We start from the raw sequence: 16,055 nt of genomic DNA on the forward strand, positions 1-16,055 counted from the left end.
AGGCCTCAGACACACACGTGCAGCACGTTGTTATTAAAGCTGGCTCATACTTCCAGTGCACAGGGAAAAAAATAAAGGTTCTGTGCAAGGTTAGCTCTCATCTTTGGCATCCAGCATTAAACCATGCAGGCTCGGTTCACTTTCGTTTGTTTTCATAGAGTTGCTTATAGACAGTTCCTCCTGCAGCATCCCAGCGGAGTGGAACAATGCGATGCACCAGCTGGATGAGAAGTGCTTCATGTGCTGCCAAATATACCATGTAAAAACCATAATGTGGCCACCTCTGGGGTGCAGCCTGACAAGTGCGCAGCAGCTCGCGGCAACACCCTGCAGCAGCCTGAACCGAGAGCCGCTTGAGAGGATGCGCTGGCTCATTACACAGACTTCCTCCGCTTGGTGTTCCGCCTGGTCTTTCCAGCCTGCCTCCCCGAGCACAACCCTCCTGTGGATTTTTCTTCTCCTGCTAATGTTTCTCTATTCACCTCAGACCGAGCCAAAGGCTCCTTTTAACTGAAAAAGGCCGTTTGTCTCCGTATCTTATGATCTCTGTCTCAGTGTCAGCCCAAGCCTTGATGCCTCCTTCGTCTAGCAGCAGGTTTCACTCCTGCATTTGAGATTCCACCCAGCCACCCTTTCTCATCTGCTTCTTCTTTTCTTCCAAGAGTTTCAGAGAGGCATCCCATGCCTCACCGTGGTGCTTCCCTGCCTGCGTTGATGTGGGGCTGGCTTCAACGAACCCCTGGGATGGTCTTGGTGGGACAACCACGGGTGTGAGTGTCCCAAGACCAGCGCGATGCTCACCCCGGGCTCTGCTTTATATGACAACATCTCCTGCTCCCTGGCACAGCCTCACCTCTGCAGGGTTACAAGCTGACCTCTACCAGATAGCACCAGAGATGTTACCTCCCCCTCCCAAATTACAAGTGCACCAGGCAGGGTTCCTCTCCTCTTTTCCCAACAGCAAAGGCCCCCGTGGCTCACAGGCAGGTTTTACACCACTGTGGTCGATGGTGCGGGAACTGGGGAGTGGAATCAGCGCAGGGTAGGGTGCTCAGCACCCAGGACTCGCTGCTGCTGCAGGTCACCTGCGGGTGGGGACATCAAGGATCCAGTTAGCAGGGATCTGTGGAGCGCAGGAAGGGTAAGGACACCTGAGCCTGCCTTCCAGAGCCACCAAGGAGGAGATGCATGCGGCTGTGGAAGACCCGCTGGTCTGCAGGGAAAGGTAAGGGATTTCCTCCACTTTTCTGGAGCCTGGACGTGGAGCCCACATCTGACAGGGAGGGCCAAGCCAGCTCCAGAACAGCCCTTCCTGCAAAAAGCAGGTACAGGGTTCACTGGGCCCTTGCTGGTGCTGGATGCATCAGCCTGGGGTCAACCACAGGATTGACAGCTGCCAATCACCTTGAGCACAACACAGGGGCAGCGGGAGAAAGAGGGGGACAGCGGGAGAGGGGGAAGGGGGAGAGAAGACAGCAGGAGAAGGAAAGGAGCAGCGGGAAAAGGGGCAGCAGAAGGAGAGGGGTAGCGGGAGAGGGAGGGGGGCAGCAGCAGAAGGAAGGGGGCAGTGGGAGAAGGAAAGGGGGCAGCAGGACAAGAAGGGGGATAGCAGGAGAGGGGGCAGGGGGAGAAGGTGAAGGGCAGGGGGGAAGGAGGGGGCAGCAGGAGAAGGAGGGGGGGAAGCGGGAGAAGGAGAGGGGCAGTGGGAGAAGGAGGGGGCAGCAGAAGAAAGGGGAGGCAGGGGGAGAAGGGGCTGGAGGGCAGGGATTCTGAGAGGTGTCTGAGGGAGCTGGGGGTGTTTGGCCTGGAGGGGGGGGCTGGGGGGGGACCTCATTGCTCTCTCCACCTGCTGGGGGGGGGGGGGGTGGGCTCTTCTCCCAAGGGACAGGGGACAGGACGAGAGGGAATGGCCTCGGGCTCCACCAGGGGAGATTCGGCCTGGACATTAGTAAAAAATTTTTCACGGAAGGGGTCATTGGGCACTGGCAGAGGCTGCCCAGGGAGGGAGTTGAGTCACCTTCCCTGGAGGGGTTTAAGGGACGGGTGGACGAGGTGCTGAGGGACATGGTTTAGTGATTGATGGGAATGGTTGGACTCGATGATCCGGTGGGTCTCTTCCAACCTGATGATTCTATGATTCTATGATTCTAAGGAGAGGGGGCAGCAGGTGAAGGAAAGGGGGCTGCAGGAAAAGGGGCAGCGGGAGAAGAGGCAGAGGGAGAAGGAGGGGGCAGTGGCAGAAGGAGGGGGGGCAGCAGGAGAAGAAGGGGGATAGTGGGAGAGGGGGCGGGGGGAGACGGAGAGGGGCAGCGGGAGAAAGAAGGGAGCAGCGGGAGAAGGAGGGGGATAGCGGGAGAAGGAGAGGAGCAGCGGGGGAAGAAGGGGATAGCGGGAAAAGGAGGCGGGGGGGGGGCAGCGGGAAAGGGGGCAGCAGGCGAGGGCCCAGCGGCAGGAGGCGGGGGCCGCGGCGGCGATGGGCAGGGGGTGCGCGCGGTGTCCCCGCCCGCGGGCCCGGGGGTCGCGCTGTGGGGAGGAGCCGGGCCCGCCCCCCGCTGCCGCCCTACTAAAGGGCCGGGCGGGCGGCCGAGCGGCGTGTGCCGGCGGGCAGGGCCGGGGAGGGCCGGGCAGGGCCGGGCAGGGCAGGGCAGGGCAGGCACAGCGGGCGGTGCTCGGTCCCATCCCGCTCCGCCACCCCGGGACGATGCGGCGGCGCCGGGGAGCTGCGCTCGCCTGGCTCTCCCTCGGGACGCTGCTGGCTCTCGCCGATGCCAAAGGGGCCTTCTACCCCCACCCCGCCGCCCCGCTGCCCTACGGCGGCAGGTACAGCCTCTACACGGCCGGTTCCAGCCCGCAGCTCGGCCCCGGCAAGCCCGTGGGCAAACACAAGTAAGAGACTCTTCGCGCGGCCCCTTCGCGGCTCCCGAACCGATCCGGCATCCCCTCCCTTCCCCGGGCATCCCTGGCCGGGCGCTGGGGACCAGCGGGTCCGGAGCCTACAGGCATCCCTTGGGTGGGAGGCGGTGTCCCCGCCTTTCCTGGGGTGCCCACAGGTGTCCCTCTATGGGATGTGGTGTCCCCCTTCTTTCCTAGGATGCCCACAGGCATCCCTCTATGGGATGCGGTGTCCCCCCTCTTTCCTGGGATGCCCACAGGCATCCCTCTATGGGATGTGGTGTCCCCCTTCTTTCCTAGGATGCCCACAGGCATCCCTCTATGGGATGAGGTGTCCCCCCTCTTTCCTGGGATGCCCACAGGCGTCCCTCTATGGGATGCGGTGTCCCCCCGCATTCCCAGGGTGCCCGCAGGCATCCCTTGGATGGGCAGCGGTGTCCCCCCCTTTCCTGGGGTGCCCGCAGGCATCCCTCGCTGGGTAGCACACACACAACCGCCCCCCCCCACATGCGGCGGGTGAGCACCTGTGTGCGGGCATCCCTTGGGTGGGCAGCAGTGTCACCACCCCCGCGGTGCCCGGCCACTGAGAGCACCCCTTGGTGGGCAGCAGCCCCCTTCCCCACTGCTGCAAGCACCCCTTGGTGGGCAGCGCGCCCGCCACACCAGGTACCCAGCTACCCCTCTCTGGACAGCATTCTCTCGGATCTCTTGCCCCATACCAGCTCCCGGGTACCGATCAGGGGCTGTTTTGCAGGGCAGGGTGTCCCGGTGCACCCCCACCGTGCGAAGCAAGGCGGGGGGGCTGCTCCCCACAGGGGGGTGCAGGGCTCCTGTTCCCAAGAGCGAGCGGGTTTTGTGCACGGGGGATGTACGTGCTGCGGCCCCGGGTGGGACAGGGCTGGGGGGTGAGGGTGGGATGCCCTGTGCGTGTCTAGGGGGTGGGTGCACGTCCCTGTTCTCCCTGGCTCGGGTGCGGGGCTGTGATGTGCAGGAGGGGAGGGTGGCAGCGTACACCTATGCATGAAAACGCAGATTGGCTCAGAGGGAATTTTCCCATTGACTTGTAAAGCATAGATTTACCAGGGTTGAAATATGTTTTCAAGTAACCTGGAAAGCTCAGGCAGATGAGGAATGTGGGCTTTACACGTACTGTAGACTTTTTCCACTCTGCTGCAATAAGGCTTTTACACTAGTGGGGGGCTCGCTTCCCTCCCCACTGGTTTGCTAGAACTGTTTCTGTTGGGCTTCTTCGAAAGGGGGAGCGTGTGGTGTTATGAAAAAGCTGAAATGAATAAAGTAACATTTCAGACGAACAATACTGGCAGTGCCAATGAGAGCTTTCCAAAACCCGTAACATTTTCCAGCCGCTCACTCTTAAAACGTCAGGCTGGAGCTATAAAACTGCTAGCCACAGGTGGGTGAGAAGGAAAGGGGTTTTGGAGAAATAGCAAGCTAGAAACAACCTTAACCTAAGTGGTCGCAGGTAGGAAGGGTTTGTTAGTAGTGGCTAGTAGATATGCCCGTGTGGGCTACTGTCTTGCTTATATATACTGTCTTGCTTATAATGTTTGTAAGCAATCCTGGATTTATGGATAGTGATTCTAAATTTCCACATGCACACATGATCTGCCTTCCCTCCAGCTAAGAGAAGTGGCTGGCCTTCGCTCTCTCGTGGCCCTCTGCGTGGATAAATGACTCACTTTTGGAGGAGCGGGGAGCAGCACGGAGCCCTGCACAGGCTCTGAGCCTGGCAGCCAGTCACCAGGGCAGAGCCACTCGCGCCTGGGAGGGCTGGAAATGCTGGTTGTGGCCAGGAGTTGCAGTGCCCATCCCTGTGGAGAAAGAGCCCTCGGCAAGGGGCAGGGGGAGAGGTGCTGGTGCTGTTCCTGAGGGTGTAAGGGGGATGCACGGGGTGTGTGAGGCTGGGGGAAGGATCAGGGAGAGCTGGGGTTTCAGAGGGAGGATGGTCTGCTCGCATCTTGCTGCTTCACTGATGGAGCTCTTGCCTTATGCGGGCTGCTGGAGGCGGAGGAGCCTGCTCAGGACCTCTGAACAGGGGCACCGGGGAGGGCCTTGGCATGTGTGGGGGATGTACTTTGTCTTTGCATGTTTGCCATCAGTCCTTGTCCATCCTTCATCCATCTTTCCCCACTTAGGGTGAGCCAGAGCCCCCTGCTCTGTTGCCAGAGGGGGGTTGTGGGGAGAGCTGTGTGCACATGTCTGTATGTGCATACTCACTGCCCCAGACAGGAGTCCTTCTCCCCAAACCCTTCTGCTCCATCGTCCCTCCCCTTGCTTCCACCTGCCAGAGGTGTCTCTGTGCTCTCTGGGCCAGCATCACACCAAGCCTGTGGGAGCTGGGCAGAGGCTCACCAGCTCATTTCCCTGGCCAGCCCGGATGCTGTTCTCTGCGGGCCCTGCAACAGTGATGCCAAGGGAACCCCGGCTGCTTCCCAGCCTGTGGCCAGGCTGCCGAGCAGTAGTAACCCCAGCTCACATGAGGAAAGCTGTGTCCTCCTGCCTCACTGAACCCTCCCCACACCTGCAGCTCACGCCGGTCCATCTGCTCCATGCTGCTGGCCCTCTGTCCCTGCCTTGGCTCTGTGCTGTTTGCCTGTGCCGTCCTCTCATCTCGCTCTGCCATCTGCCATGTCCCTGTGCCTTTAATTCCTGCCTCACTGCACATCCCGCTGTCTCTGCCCCTGTGGCCCAAGTCCATCTGCTCCTGCTGGCAGCCCTTCCTTCAGCTGGAACAGCCTTGGCCTCCATCTGTCCCACCAGCTCTCCCACATCCTTCCCACGCAGCTTTCCTCCTGGCCACCTCATCCTCAGCAACTGGGTTTGCTGGTTGCTACCCTGAGGCACCCAGCTGCAGGTGTGGTGGCAGGAAGGAAGAGGCGCTGCTCCTTGCGTTACCCATCCAAGGCACCTGAAGAGGTTTCCAGCCTCTGCTTGGCTTGCAGCCTGGGTCCTGTCCCTGCCTCCAAGGTGGAGGGAGCTGCAGTGCTGCAGCCCTGCATCTCCTCTCCCTCTGCTGACTGTAGCATCACACTTGGTCAGGATGTGACTACAAACAGAAGTGTATGAAGGCTTTTGGGCTTGTCCCTCGTGCTAACAGCACTCTGGGAGCTGCAGAAGGACAGACCACCCCTGCCGGGTGCTGCTGGAGCTGTTTCTAGGATGCTGTTCCCATGAAGAACTTAAGAACGTGGATGCAACTTACTGCAACTTCTAAACATCACTAATGCTTCTTGTTCCAAGATCTGCTCAGAGCTTCCTTGTGCTTTATTTCACATAACTGATGTCTCTAATAAGGGGCTTTGGTGCTTTAGAGGTGAACCTACATAAATTTCACTTAGTGATTGATAGGAACGGTTGGACTCATTGATCCTGTGATTCTTTTCCAACCTAGTGATTCTGTGAATGCTGTTGCCGGTGGGTTCTGTGCGTCCCTCCAGCCCACCTCACCACCTAGGCCATGCTGTGCCGAGCAAGCCCAGCCCAGCTCTGGGATGGAGGCTCCAGGTGACCCCAGGACTGGAGACAATGTGGCTGTGACAGTAGCAGCCACACTCATCACCCACCCAGCCTCCTGCAGCACTGCAGACCTACCTGGGGAGGCTCTGGGTTTCTTGTAGACAGTGAAAAATCAGCAGGTGAAGGTGCACAGCCTGTTTCCAGCAGCAAAACTGATTTCTTGGGCAGGGTTCAACTGCAGAATGATTGTAGGTGTGGGAGGATGGGGCAGCCACCGGCTCAGAGAGACATTGTGGGCCAGGCACTGCCCAGGGCTGAGTGGAGAGTCCAGTACGGCTGGGGTGAGCAGAGCCGTGCTGCGGGTGCAGGGGTTCAGCTGCACACCTTTAACCCAGAGGAGAGAGGCCTCAACCTGCCTGGACCAAGGAAAAGGTTCCTCGTTGCTGGAGCTGGCATCATGGCACTCAGAGGGCAGTTAGGGGGACGGAGCAGTGCTGGCTCCCATGGAGGCTCTTGGAGCCAGTCGAGTGAAAGCAGAAGGTCGGGGTTCTCAGGGACACCCTGGAGCAGGAGCCGATTCACCCAGCCCAGCTAGACCAGGAGCGCCTGCCTGCCCTTGCCTGTGCCCCTAGCACCCAGGCTGGGTACTGGGAGACTTTGCTCCATCCCCACTCCCTGCAGTCCCCCAGGCTCCGCTGCTGTCCCTGTTCCCAGGGAGTGGGGTGGGCGATGCCGCGACTGAGCAGCTGCCCAGGCTGAGGGTCCCTCTTCCTGCTGGCCCCTCCAGAACCTTGGCAGCAAGGCTGGCAGACCTGCCTGGGGAGGGGTTAAATAGCCAGGATGCCGCTCTCTGCCAGGGTAGGGGGTGATGGTATCTTTTTGTTCTTCCCCCTAGGAGCTACTGTGCCTATGTGGTGCAGCGCAACGTGACGTGCACGCTGCAGGATGGGGCCGAGAGCTACGTCAAGGCTGAGTACCACAAGTGCAGCTGGGGACCCAAGTGCCCGGGGAAAGTGCTGTGAGTACGGGGGATGCCTGGAAACAGCTCCCTTCCCCTCTCAGCTTCAGGTTGCAGCTCTCCTTCAGGCTCCTGAACCCCCGTGCCACCCTTTTGACCATCGACCCATGTTTTCCAGAGGGGGCTGAGGGGCTTTCCCTGGACAAGGCAGGGCAGTAGCATTGGGAAGCAAGATTGGGGTCTGTCAGGAGGTGGAGGGAGCTCTATACCTCATCAGAAATCAAGCAGAAAATCACGGAAAGGTGAGGGAATTGAGTGCATGTCTGCAGGGAAGCAGTTTGTTAAAGACCTGCAACCTGGCAGAGATGGCAGCTAGGTGAGAGCCTGACCAAGAAGAGGAGAAAGTGGAGCTGATGGCTGGGGATGGCTGAGGCCTTCCTGCCCAGGAAAATGTTTGCAAAGTTCTGAGCCTCATTGGTGCAGGAGTGAAAAACCAACCCCCCTGTGTCACTGCCAGAAACATAGCTGGGGCAGGGTGGGCACTGGGGCTTTGTGCTTCACCGTGCACCACAGCCCCTGTGCTGCTCCCTGCAGAAACGCTGCCCTCCTGCATCCTCCCCAGGGTCACTGAGGGCAGCAGAGCCAAGCACCAAGAAAAACTGGGCTGAGAGGGGCTTTTGTTGGAGCCTGGCACCCCTCCTGTCGCACCATCACACAGCACTGCATCTGTCTGGGACTTGCCACAATGCCAACCTGCAGCCTTTCTCAGCTGAGAGGTGTCATCAGACCCACTTGCTGATCTGCTCTTCCCATCACAAGTCCTTTAGCAGCTTTTGAAGACTTCAGGATATCCTGCGCCTGGTGTTACCTGTGGAGGAGATCCCCATAGCCTCTCCCATCTCTGCAGTGTCCACTGCTCGGCCCCTTCAGCCCTTCAAACAAAACTGGGGTGAAACCAGAGTGTTTTTGAAAGCAGCTGGACCTGCGGCTGGGTATTCTGCACAGCCTCGGATGCTGCATCCATGCATGTGAGGGAAATCCTAAGGCTGTCAGCTAATATTGTGCAGCTGCAGTAAACATTTCCCCTTCTCACTGTTTGCAGTGGGGGAGAATGGTTCAGATGTGCTGAAGGGCTCCAGGCTCCTCTGCAGAGGCCAGCGTGACACAGAGAAGGTGCCTTGCCTTCTGGATGCCATCCTCATCCTCGCTTCACCCTCTGACAGTGGCTTGGTGCAGCAGCCTCCAGGCAGGTTTCTACACACTAAGAGAGGAGGAAGGACCATAGAAACTTGATGACGTGCATGAAGAGGAATAACAAAAAGAAGAGCTTGTTTTGAAGCTGTCCCATACCTTTGGGAAATTGTTGACGTTGAGAAATTGTGAAGTAATTCAAAGAATGGAGGATTAGGGTTTGCTTTCTTCTCCTGTCGTGCAGTGCGTACGGAGGTGGCTGTGTTGCGCCAGGAGCTGTGTGGAAGCGTCATCACCTGGGCTGGGGACAGCGAGTACCCAGGCAGAGACAGGGAGTCAGCCCTGTGTTCCGCTCGGAGCTACTGGCACAGTGCAAGTGCCCAGCACAGTCCCTCTGTGCAGCAGGGGTGGTTGTGCTGCCTCCTCCGAGCCCTTCTGCTGAACACGCTGGAGGAGAACAAGGGCCTGATTGTATGTGTTGTTACAAAACAGCAAACTTCAGGGTTTTCAGGCCCTGGTAAATTCAGATTGGAAGTTTCAGAGGTGGTGAGAAACGTGCTGTCTTCAGCGCTGTGCAGCTCAGCTCGGCTGCTGGGGCAGCCTGGGTGTTCCTGTCCCATCCCTGCCACCTCCTGGGAAGGTGCCATGGAAGAACTGGGAGCAGCTGTGTCCTCCCTCTGGCTGGTGGTGACCCTGCTTAGAGCAAGGGTGGAGAGGGAGGGTGTTAGTGTTCCACGAGTCACCCTTGTCTGCTCTGTATGGGACGATCAATGTACAGCACCTCTGGCAAACCTCGCCAGGCCTCTGCTGCTCTGCTGCCAAAAGCCTGGCTTGTAAGGCCAGCCAAAGCTACTTAACTTCCTATAAAGCTGATACCCTTCACAACTAGAGAAAAATGCTTTTTTAAAAGGTATTTCAACCCTCCTTGAGGCTTCAGGACAGGATTAGAGTTGAGAAGAGAATTTCCTGCCTCACTAGGAAATTCTCTAGATCAACTCAAAGTGCAAAACACACGCATGAGCACCCTTGACTCCTCTCAGAAAGGATCTGAGCTTGCAGGTGTTAAGGAATCTCTTCCATCATTTCATCTTGCATTCTGCTGGACTTGAAGTTGCCAAACTGTGTGGCATCTGTCACAATGATCATCTCTTGGACCAGAGACTGCTGCAATACACTCGTAGCTGCTTTGCTAACAGTGGGAGTCTCATGTTGAAAACAAATCCAACAAAAAAACCCTTCTGCAGAAACCACAGATCCATAAATAATGGCTTTGCTCAGATGTACCCTCCTCACCCCTGAGCTGTTTCTCAGGCCTGTCTAGCTGTGTTACCTACTTGCCTGGAAGAACTCTCCTCTTACCATGGGCTGTTGCACCTGCACCTTGTGGCTGTCCTGCAGAAGGTTGGCATGTTTTTGGAGTGCTGGTTAATGAGCTGTGTCCCTGTACGGGCACCAGAAAGCTACACTGAGTTTTGGTGCAGCAAGAGCTCTTGGAGGAGGTGCAGGTGCAGCACGTGGGTCTCAGCCAGGCTTCCCCAGGTGCCTGAATTTCCCACACTCCACAGGACTCGTGACCCTGCTTCTCTCTATTGCTTGGCATTGAGGTTGAATCTCTAAACTCTCTTCTTTCTTCCTCCCCTCTCCTGAAAAGGTACCGCACCTTCTTCAGACCCAAATACAAGATTGGATACAAGACGGTGACCGAGCTGGCCTGGAGGTGCTGCCCAGGCTTCATGGGAGAAGGATGCCCCGACAGCCCAACCGACCAACCCGGCCTTCTGCCCCAACATCCCAGCCCTAAAATACCTCCTGGGCAAAAGATGTTTCCAATGCCCAGATTTCCTCCCTATCCAAAAAGCCACCCTGACCTGTTTCCAGGACCAAAGAAGAATCAGTATGGTGAGATCTTGCTCCTGCTTCACATCCCCAGGTTACCCCTCCACTGGTGTGCTCTCAGACCTCTTGGTTGTTTCTGTTCTCGCGTAGGGCATGAACATGGCAAACCTTCAAGTGGTTGATGTGCTTTCCGATCAGAGGCCTGACATGTGATTGCTTGGAGGATAACTTCCATTTTAAATCTATTTTCTTTCAAAATGTGCCTCCTCAAAATTGTCTTTCCCCATTGCTTTAAAGCATTTTCCAGTAATTTGGAGGTCGATAGACCATGTCGCAAGATAAAGCTCCCCCAGGCTGTTCTCATCACCTGCTGTTGAACTTGGAAGCAGTAGGCTTGATAGCAAGAAGAAAGAGTTTTCTGATCAGCTTGAGAGGAGGAAGGGTGGGCTGGTATTTAGCTGAAAGGCTAATGAGAAGGGCAGGTGCTAATGTCAGTTTGCACTCAAATCTAGAAGATAGACAGGGAGGGAAGTTAAAGGAGCACCAGCCCTGACTGAGGCCTCTTTTTCTTTCCCTGTGCAGGCAGGAAGCTGCCCGGCCTCTTCGGGGACCGCCTGGATCGGCTGGAAGAGGAGGTGAGGCGCCTTTCCCAGTCCTACGACAGCCTGCACAGCATGGTGAGTGGGCTGGGGGACCGCCTGCGGGTGGCCATCCAGGAGGACACCACCAAGATGATCGGCTCCCTGATGAACAGCCCGGGCACACCTGACTCAACCGTGGGCTTTGGCATCATTCCCGATGGCCTGGTGGATGCAGCAGACAAAGCTGACATCGCCACATACCCTCCTGTGGGGGAGATCCTGACCAAAGTGACAGAGGTGAGCGACGTGCTGAAAACCAAGGCGGATCTGCTGCACGAGGTGCGGGGCATGGTCCTAGACCATGATGGGCAGATCAAGCATCTGCTGGAGTCAGCCCGGCCCTCACCCCTCACCTCAATCGACCTGCTGGAGGAGTACGTGGACACACGGCTAAGCAACCTGCGCGGAGAGCTGCTCGACGGCTTTGAGAAGAAGCTGGGGAAGATCCAGACCACGTGCGATTTCCGGATCCAAGAAGTGCGGCAGCAGTGCGAGGAGGAGAAGGCTGCCAACCTGCGGCTGCAGCAGACGCTGGATGGGAAGGAACTAGAGATCAAGAAAGAGATCTCCCAGCTGGAGACCCAGATCCAAGGGCTGACAGTGGTAGAAAGCTGCTGCAGCAACCTGGACTACCTCACTGACCGCATGAACATCCTTGAGAAAGGCCTTCACAGCATCTCTGAGTCCCAGAAGAACTTGCACTCACGGCTGGATGGAGAAATCTCCACTGTCACTCTAGGGAACCTTTTTGAAGGGCGCTTTGAGGACCTGGAAGCCAGACTTAATGCTACAGAGAGAGAAACAGGGAGCTGCTGCTCTGGTATAGAGGACAGCATGAGAGGCACGGTGGTAGCAGAGGTTGATGGCATGAGGACTGCGTTTGAAGATAAGATGCAGACCCTGGAGGACAGGTTCATGACCATTGTAGGGGAGCTGAACAACGTCAGTTCTCCCGTGGGCATGGATGGAGCAGTGGTGCCTGTGCTGGGGGGGGAGCTCGCCAGCATGAGGAAACGAATGGATGAGACCCTGGAGATGTTGCAGAATCGCCTCATCACACTGGAGAACACTTGTTCCCTGAGCTGCTCCTCTGCCTCCAAAGATGTGGAGACCTTCCGAACAGAGATCGAAGACTGTCAGAACAAGAACCAGGATCTGCTTCTCCGGATGGACAGCAACTATGACCTCCTGCGCAAGCTGAACGCCACCATTCTGGAGATCCAGCGGCGAATCGAGGAGGAAGCATCGGGGGCTTTGCAAGGGGAGATCACCTTGCTGAAGATCAACCTGAACACTGTGAGCAAGTCTCTGACGGGGCTTAAGGACTCTGTCTCCCAGTACTCAGACACCGTGACACATGTCAACTCCTCACTGGATGAGCATGAGCGGAAGATCGAGGATGAGGTCCACTCCATCCAGGAGAAAATCAATGACCAAGGCTCCCAGCTCTTCTTCAGCAACCGGCGTGTCCTGAACCTCAAGGGTGACTTGGAGCGACTCAAAGCCAGGATCATCAGCGACCTGAGCTCCTGCAAGAGTGTAGCCCATGATTTACAGCAGGAGATTGCTCACTTTGATGACCGCGTGGCCCAGGTGGAGAGAGTGTGTGGCAGGCTGGGTGCTGTCACAGGGAGCCTGGATGGCATCAGGGACGAACTGGAGAAGCACACGGGCAGTCTGTGGGACTACATGGACCACATGAATGGGACCCTGACTGCCCACTCTCAGGAAATAACAGGACTGAAGGACAACCTGCTTGACTGCCAAGCCAAGGTCTCCGAGCTGTCGGAGCAGGTCAGCCACTTGGAAGAGCAGGCGCAGGGGAAGCAGCATTAGCCACGCTGCCATATGCTTCTTCTTTCCCCTCTCCGTGAAGGACAGGATTAACTTATATCACACAGACTCGCTCCAATGTGACAACAGTTCTTGGGATAATTCTTTTTTTTAAATGAAAAGATAAATTAAAAGCTGCTACAAACCTTTTATTTTTATTTTTAAATCTCGTCAGCCCCACTTGTCAGTAACTCTGCCGTTACAGTACTCGCCTCCTGATGCTCAGCAGCTGTCCTAACCCTGGTGCAGCAGAGTCGCTGCCTCCTGGTTGGGGGTGTTGCTTTGGCTCCTGGGCTGATGACCCCAGAAGGACAAATCAGGAGGAAGCTGGAGGCGGGAATGTTTTATTATTTTATTTTATTTTTGTGGATTTATCGCTTCTTGAAGAACGAAACCCCGTAGTTGTCAGTTGAGGAATAGAGTTTCTCTGACCTAAAGACCACCTGTGTCTTAATCCAGAGACTGAGCAGAGCCAGGGCTCCTTGCAGAGAACAAAACGCACTACAGGAATTGTGGATTTCAAAGAACACACGTATTCACACATACCCCTGGGAACTGCTTTCCCCTCTCCAAGACGGCAGCCCTCCTTGCGTATGGTAAATCCATTTATACTGCTCCCTCCTCCACACGGACACAGATACCTTACAGAGCATATGAGGATATGCATTAGGAAAACACATATGCATATATATTTATGGTATATGTATATTTTTGAACAATCCACTGTTATGGTGCTCATCTGATTGAAGTTTCCTCTTGCCTCTGTGCCTTGTTGTATTTCAAATAACCACACTGAGCAGCAGCATTTGGGGGAGGGCCCCGTGGTCCCTTGGGGCTGCCGTGCTTTATAATATTTTTTGCTGTGCTCTCTGCTTACTCCTAGGACTGACGCCATGGGTTATGAAAAACTTGTGTCTTCCCCAAAGAGATGTGTGGCCTTAGGTCTCTGCAGACCAAGGTGGGCACAGAGCAGCTCTGGTTCTATTCTGTTTTTTTGCTTAAACTGTGAATGTGGTTTTCCTCATCTCATCCCAGGGTGTGAGTGTGAGGATTCACCTGCTCTGGGCTGGCTTTCCCTCTCTGGCAGCATGGAAGCATAAGCCTACATCCTCCTTGTGTTCCTCTGAGCCTGCTGGAATGCCTACAGTCCTGAGGACCTGCACCGATGTGGAGCGCTGGGGAGGAGGAAGACAGGGCATCTTTGAGAAGACCTCTCAAGAATGAAAAACTACGTGATTTACTCCAGGTCACTCTGGTTTCCTATGAATGCATGGGCTGGAAAAGGTTGTATGTGTTCCTGAGCAACTCCAGCCTTGGTCTATGGAGCACACACCTGGACCGTGCAGCTATTGCACACAGAATCCACCTCTCCCAGGAAGCCCAGCCTGGGTGTCCTCCGCTGCTTGGCCAACAGGGACTTCATTACCTAAATGGATGAAGAAGAAATTAAAGAGCCTCTATTGCAACAGCTCTGGTACTTTATAGCAGAGGAACGTATTTTTCTATCAGCTCAGCACTGCAGCTCATGGACCCTTTCACACTGCCTTGCCTTCAGCTCCCATCTCATGCCCCCTACCCTGACCAGGTCATCTCTGCTCTTCAGCCACCACAGTTCCCATCCTGCTCCTCTCCACCCTGCAAAAGAGCAGCTCTCTGGTCAGACCAGCACAAAGCAACAGCAGCAACTCCCAGCAGAGATGCAGCTAGGTGCCTTTTCTCCTCCATTCCCTCCCATAAAAACTGGATGAGCTCCCTGAAACAGATGCTTCCAAGCTGGGGAGGACCATGGGGATTGTTGACTCCAGCTGGCTGCATCACATTACCCTGATGCAATAAAAGCTCATTCCCCTGCCAAAGGACCACGTGCCATCCGGGAGAGGGGACCAGGCTTCCAGCCACTCACTCACCCTCACTGGCTTGCAGGCTGCTGGATGCTCACAGTGCCAGAATCCACTCTGGCTGCTCCGGGCTTTGCTGATTTGGAGCTACGCTACAGCTACACTTCTCCAGTGGAGAAGCAACCTCTTGGTGCCTTTGGGCATCCTGTGAAATCTGTTCCTAGACAACAAAACATCTTTTTTTCTCTCCAGCCCATGGAAGGAGTCTCAAGCCTGCCCTTGGCACTTTGTGATGGGCCAGGAGAGCTCTTGTCCCACAGGAGGATCCTGCCCAAGCCCCCTCCTCATTCTCACAACAGGGTGAAAAAAGGGCTGCAGCAACCAAAGAGAAAATTAAGCCAAGGGCCAGAATTTATCCTTTCCTAGGGCTGGGCTGAACAGCAGCTTCCTCCAGCACAGAGGGAGCCAGGACTGGCCATAACAAAAGTAGGAGAAGGAAGAAGTCAGACCTTCAACAAAATGGTGCTAAATTTGGACTGTTCCTGACTAGGCACTTGAAGCTACAGCCAGTCTGTATTTCAGTTCTCAACTATTCATGTTTAAAATGAACTTTGTACAAAATAGGGCATTTTTTGTTTTTGCTTGCTGAGAGGGAAGGAGACGGTGCTCATGGAGTTGTCCTTGCACAGGCAGCTTTCCAAGGCAGTTGACAACTGATCCTGCCGTGAGGCTGTGTTTTATTGTTTTTAAAACCTTGTACATTTGTTCAGATTTTAAAAGCTGAAAGGCTGTTTGTACTGGAAAGGAAAAAAATAAAGTATTTCTTGCTGACATTTCCAGGAGCAAAAAAGACTGATGTGGCTTTAAGAGAAGCAGCATAACACCAGGACCAGGTTAAGACAGGGAGCTAGAGTTGGAGCAGAGAGGCTATTTAGAGAAGAACAGAGGGCAGGTAGAGTAGAAGGAGATGATTTACACACAGACACAGGGGTCAGGGAAGGAGAAGCTGGATGCTAGACTGGAGGAAGGAGCCCAGGAATGCTCCTGCCTATTTTATTTTCTGTAATGATAGCCGAGAGCTTCCCAGAGCAGGGCAGGAGCCTGGCTGCACCCACAGCTGCCTGCAGTGCTGGATGGTTTCAGAGACAGCTCCCACCAAGGTAGCTTTGCAGCATTACCTGAAGGGAGCATGTAAAAAAAAAAAAAAAAATTCAAGTCTCAGTGCAGCTGCTCCACGGGCTCAAGAAGCTCCAGGTCCAGCCCTGCTCTCCACCAAGACCCTCGTGGCAGGGCACTTCAGGAGAAACACAACAATGTTTGTAAAAGGACACAAAGCCTGGCTCCTACTTCCACACACAAGTCTACAGCAGACAGGAGGCAGCCTGGATT

The 16,055-nt window shown here is 55.7% G+C and overlaps 1 protein-coding gene across 1 annotated transcript; it reads left to right on the plus strand.

The window, feature by feature from the left end:
• Positions 1–2,695: 2,695 nt before the first annotated feature.
• Positions 2,696–13,606, plus strand: EMILIN3 (elastin microfibril interfacer 3). The gene is made up of 4 exons (XM_069871665.1): positions 2,696–2,886; positions 7,265–7,387; positions 10,170–10,417; positions 10,937–13,606. Exons 1-4 carry the CDS (start codon positions 2,702–2,704, stop codon positions 12,829–12,831), a joined length of 2,451 nt encoding a protein of 816 aa, XP_069727766.1. The 5' UTR covers positions 2,696–2,701; the 3' UTR covers positions 12,832–13,606.
• Positions 13,607–16,055: the final 2,449 nt, after the last annotated feature.

Source organism: Phaenicophaeus curvirostris, chromosome 18, assembly GCF_032191515.1.
Source record: "Phaenicophaeus curvirostris isolate KB17595 chromosome 18, BPBGC_Pcur_1.0, whole genome shotgun sequence".
NCBI lineage: Eukaryota > Metazoa > Chordata > Aves > Cuculiformes > Cuculidae > Phaenicophaeus > Phaenicophaeus curvirostris.

Excerpts from the sequence above, each read along its gene's own strand:
- EMILIN3 (XM_069871665.1), top strand. The coding sequence starts at position 2,702 with ATGCGGCGGCGCCGGGGAGCTGCGCTCGCCTGGCTCTCCCTCGGGACG. Across the intron at positions 2,887-7,264 it reads AAGCCCGTGGGCAAACACAA|GAGCTACTGTGCCTATGTGG; the intron begins GTAAGAGACTCT and ends TCTTCCCCCTAG. Across the intron at positions 7,388-10,169 it reads AAGTGCCCGGGGAAAGTGCT|GTACCGCACCTTCTTCAGAC; the intron begins GTGAGTACGGGG and ends TCTCCTGAAAAG.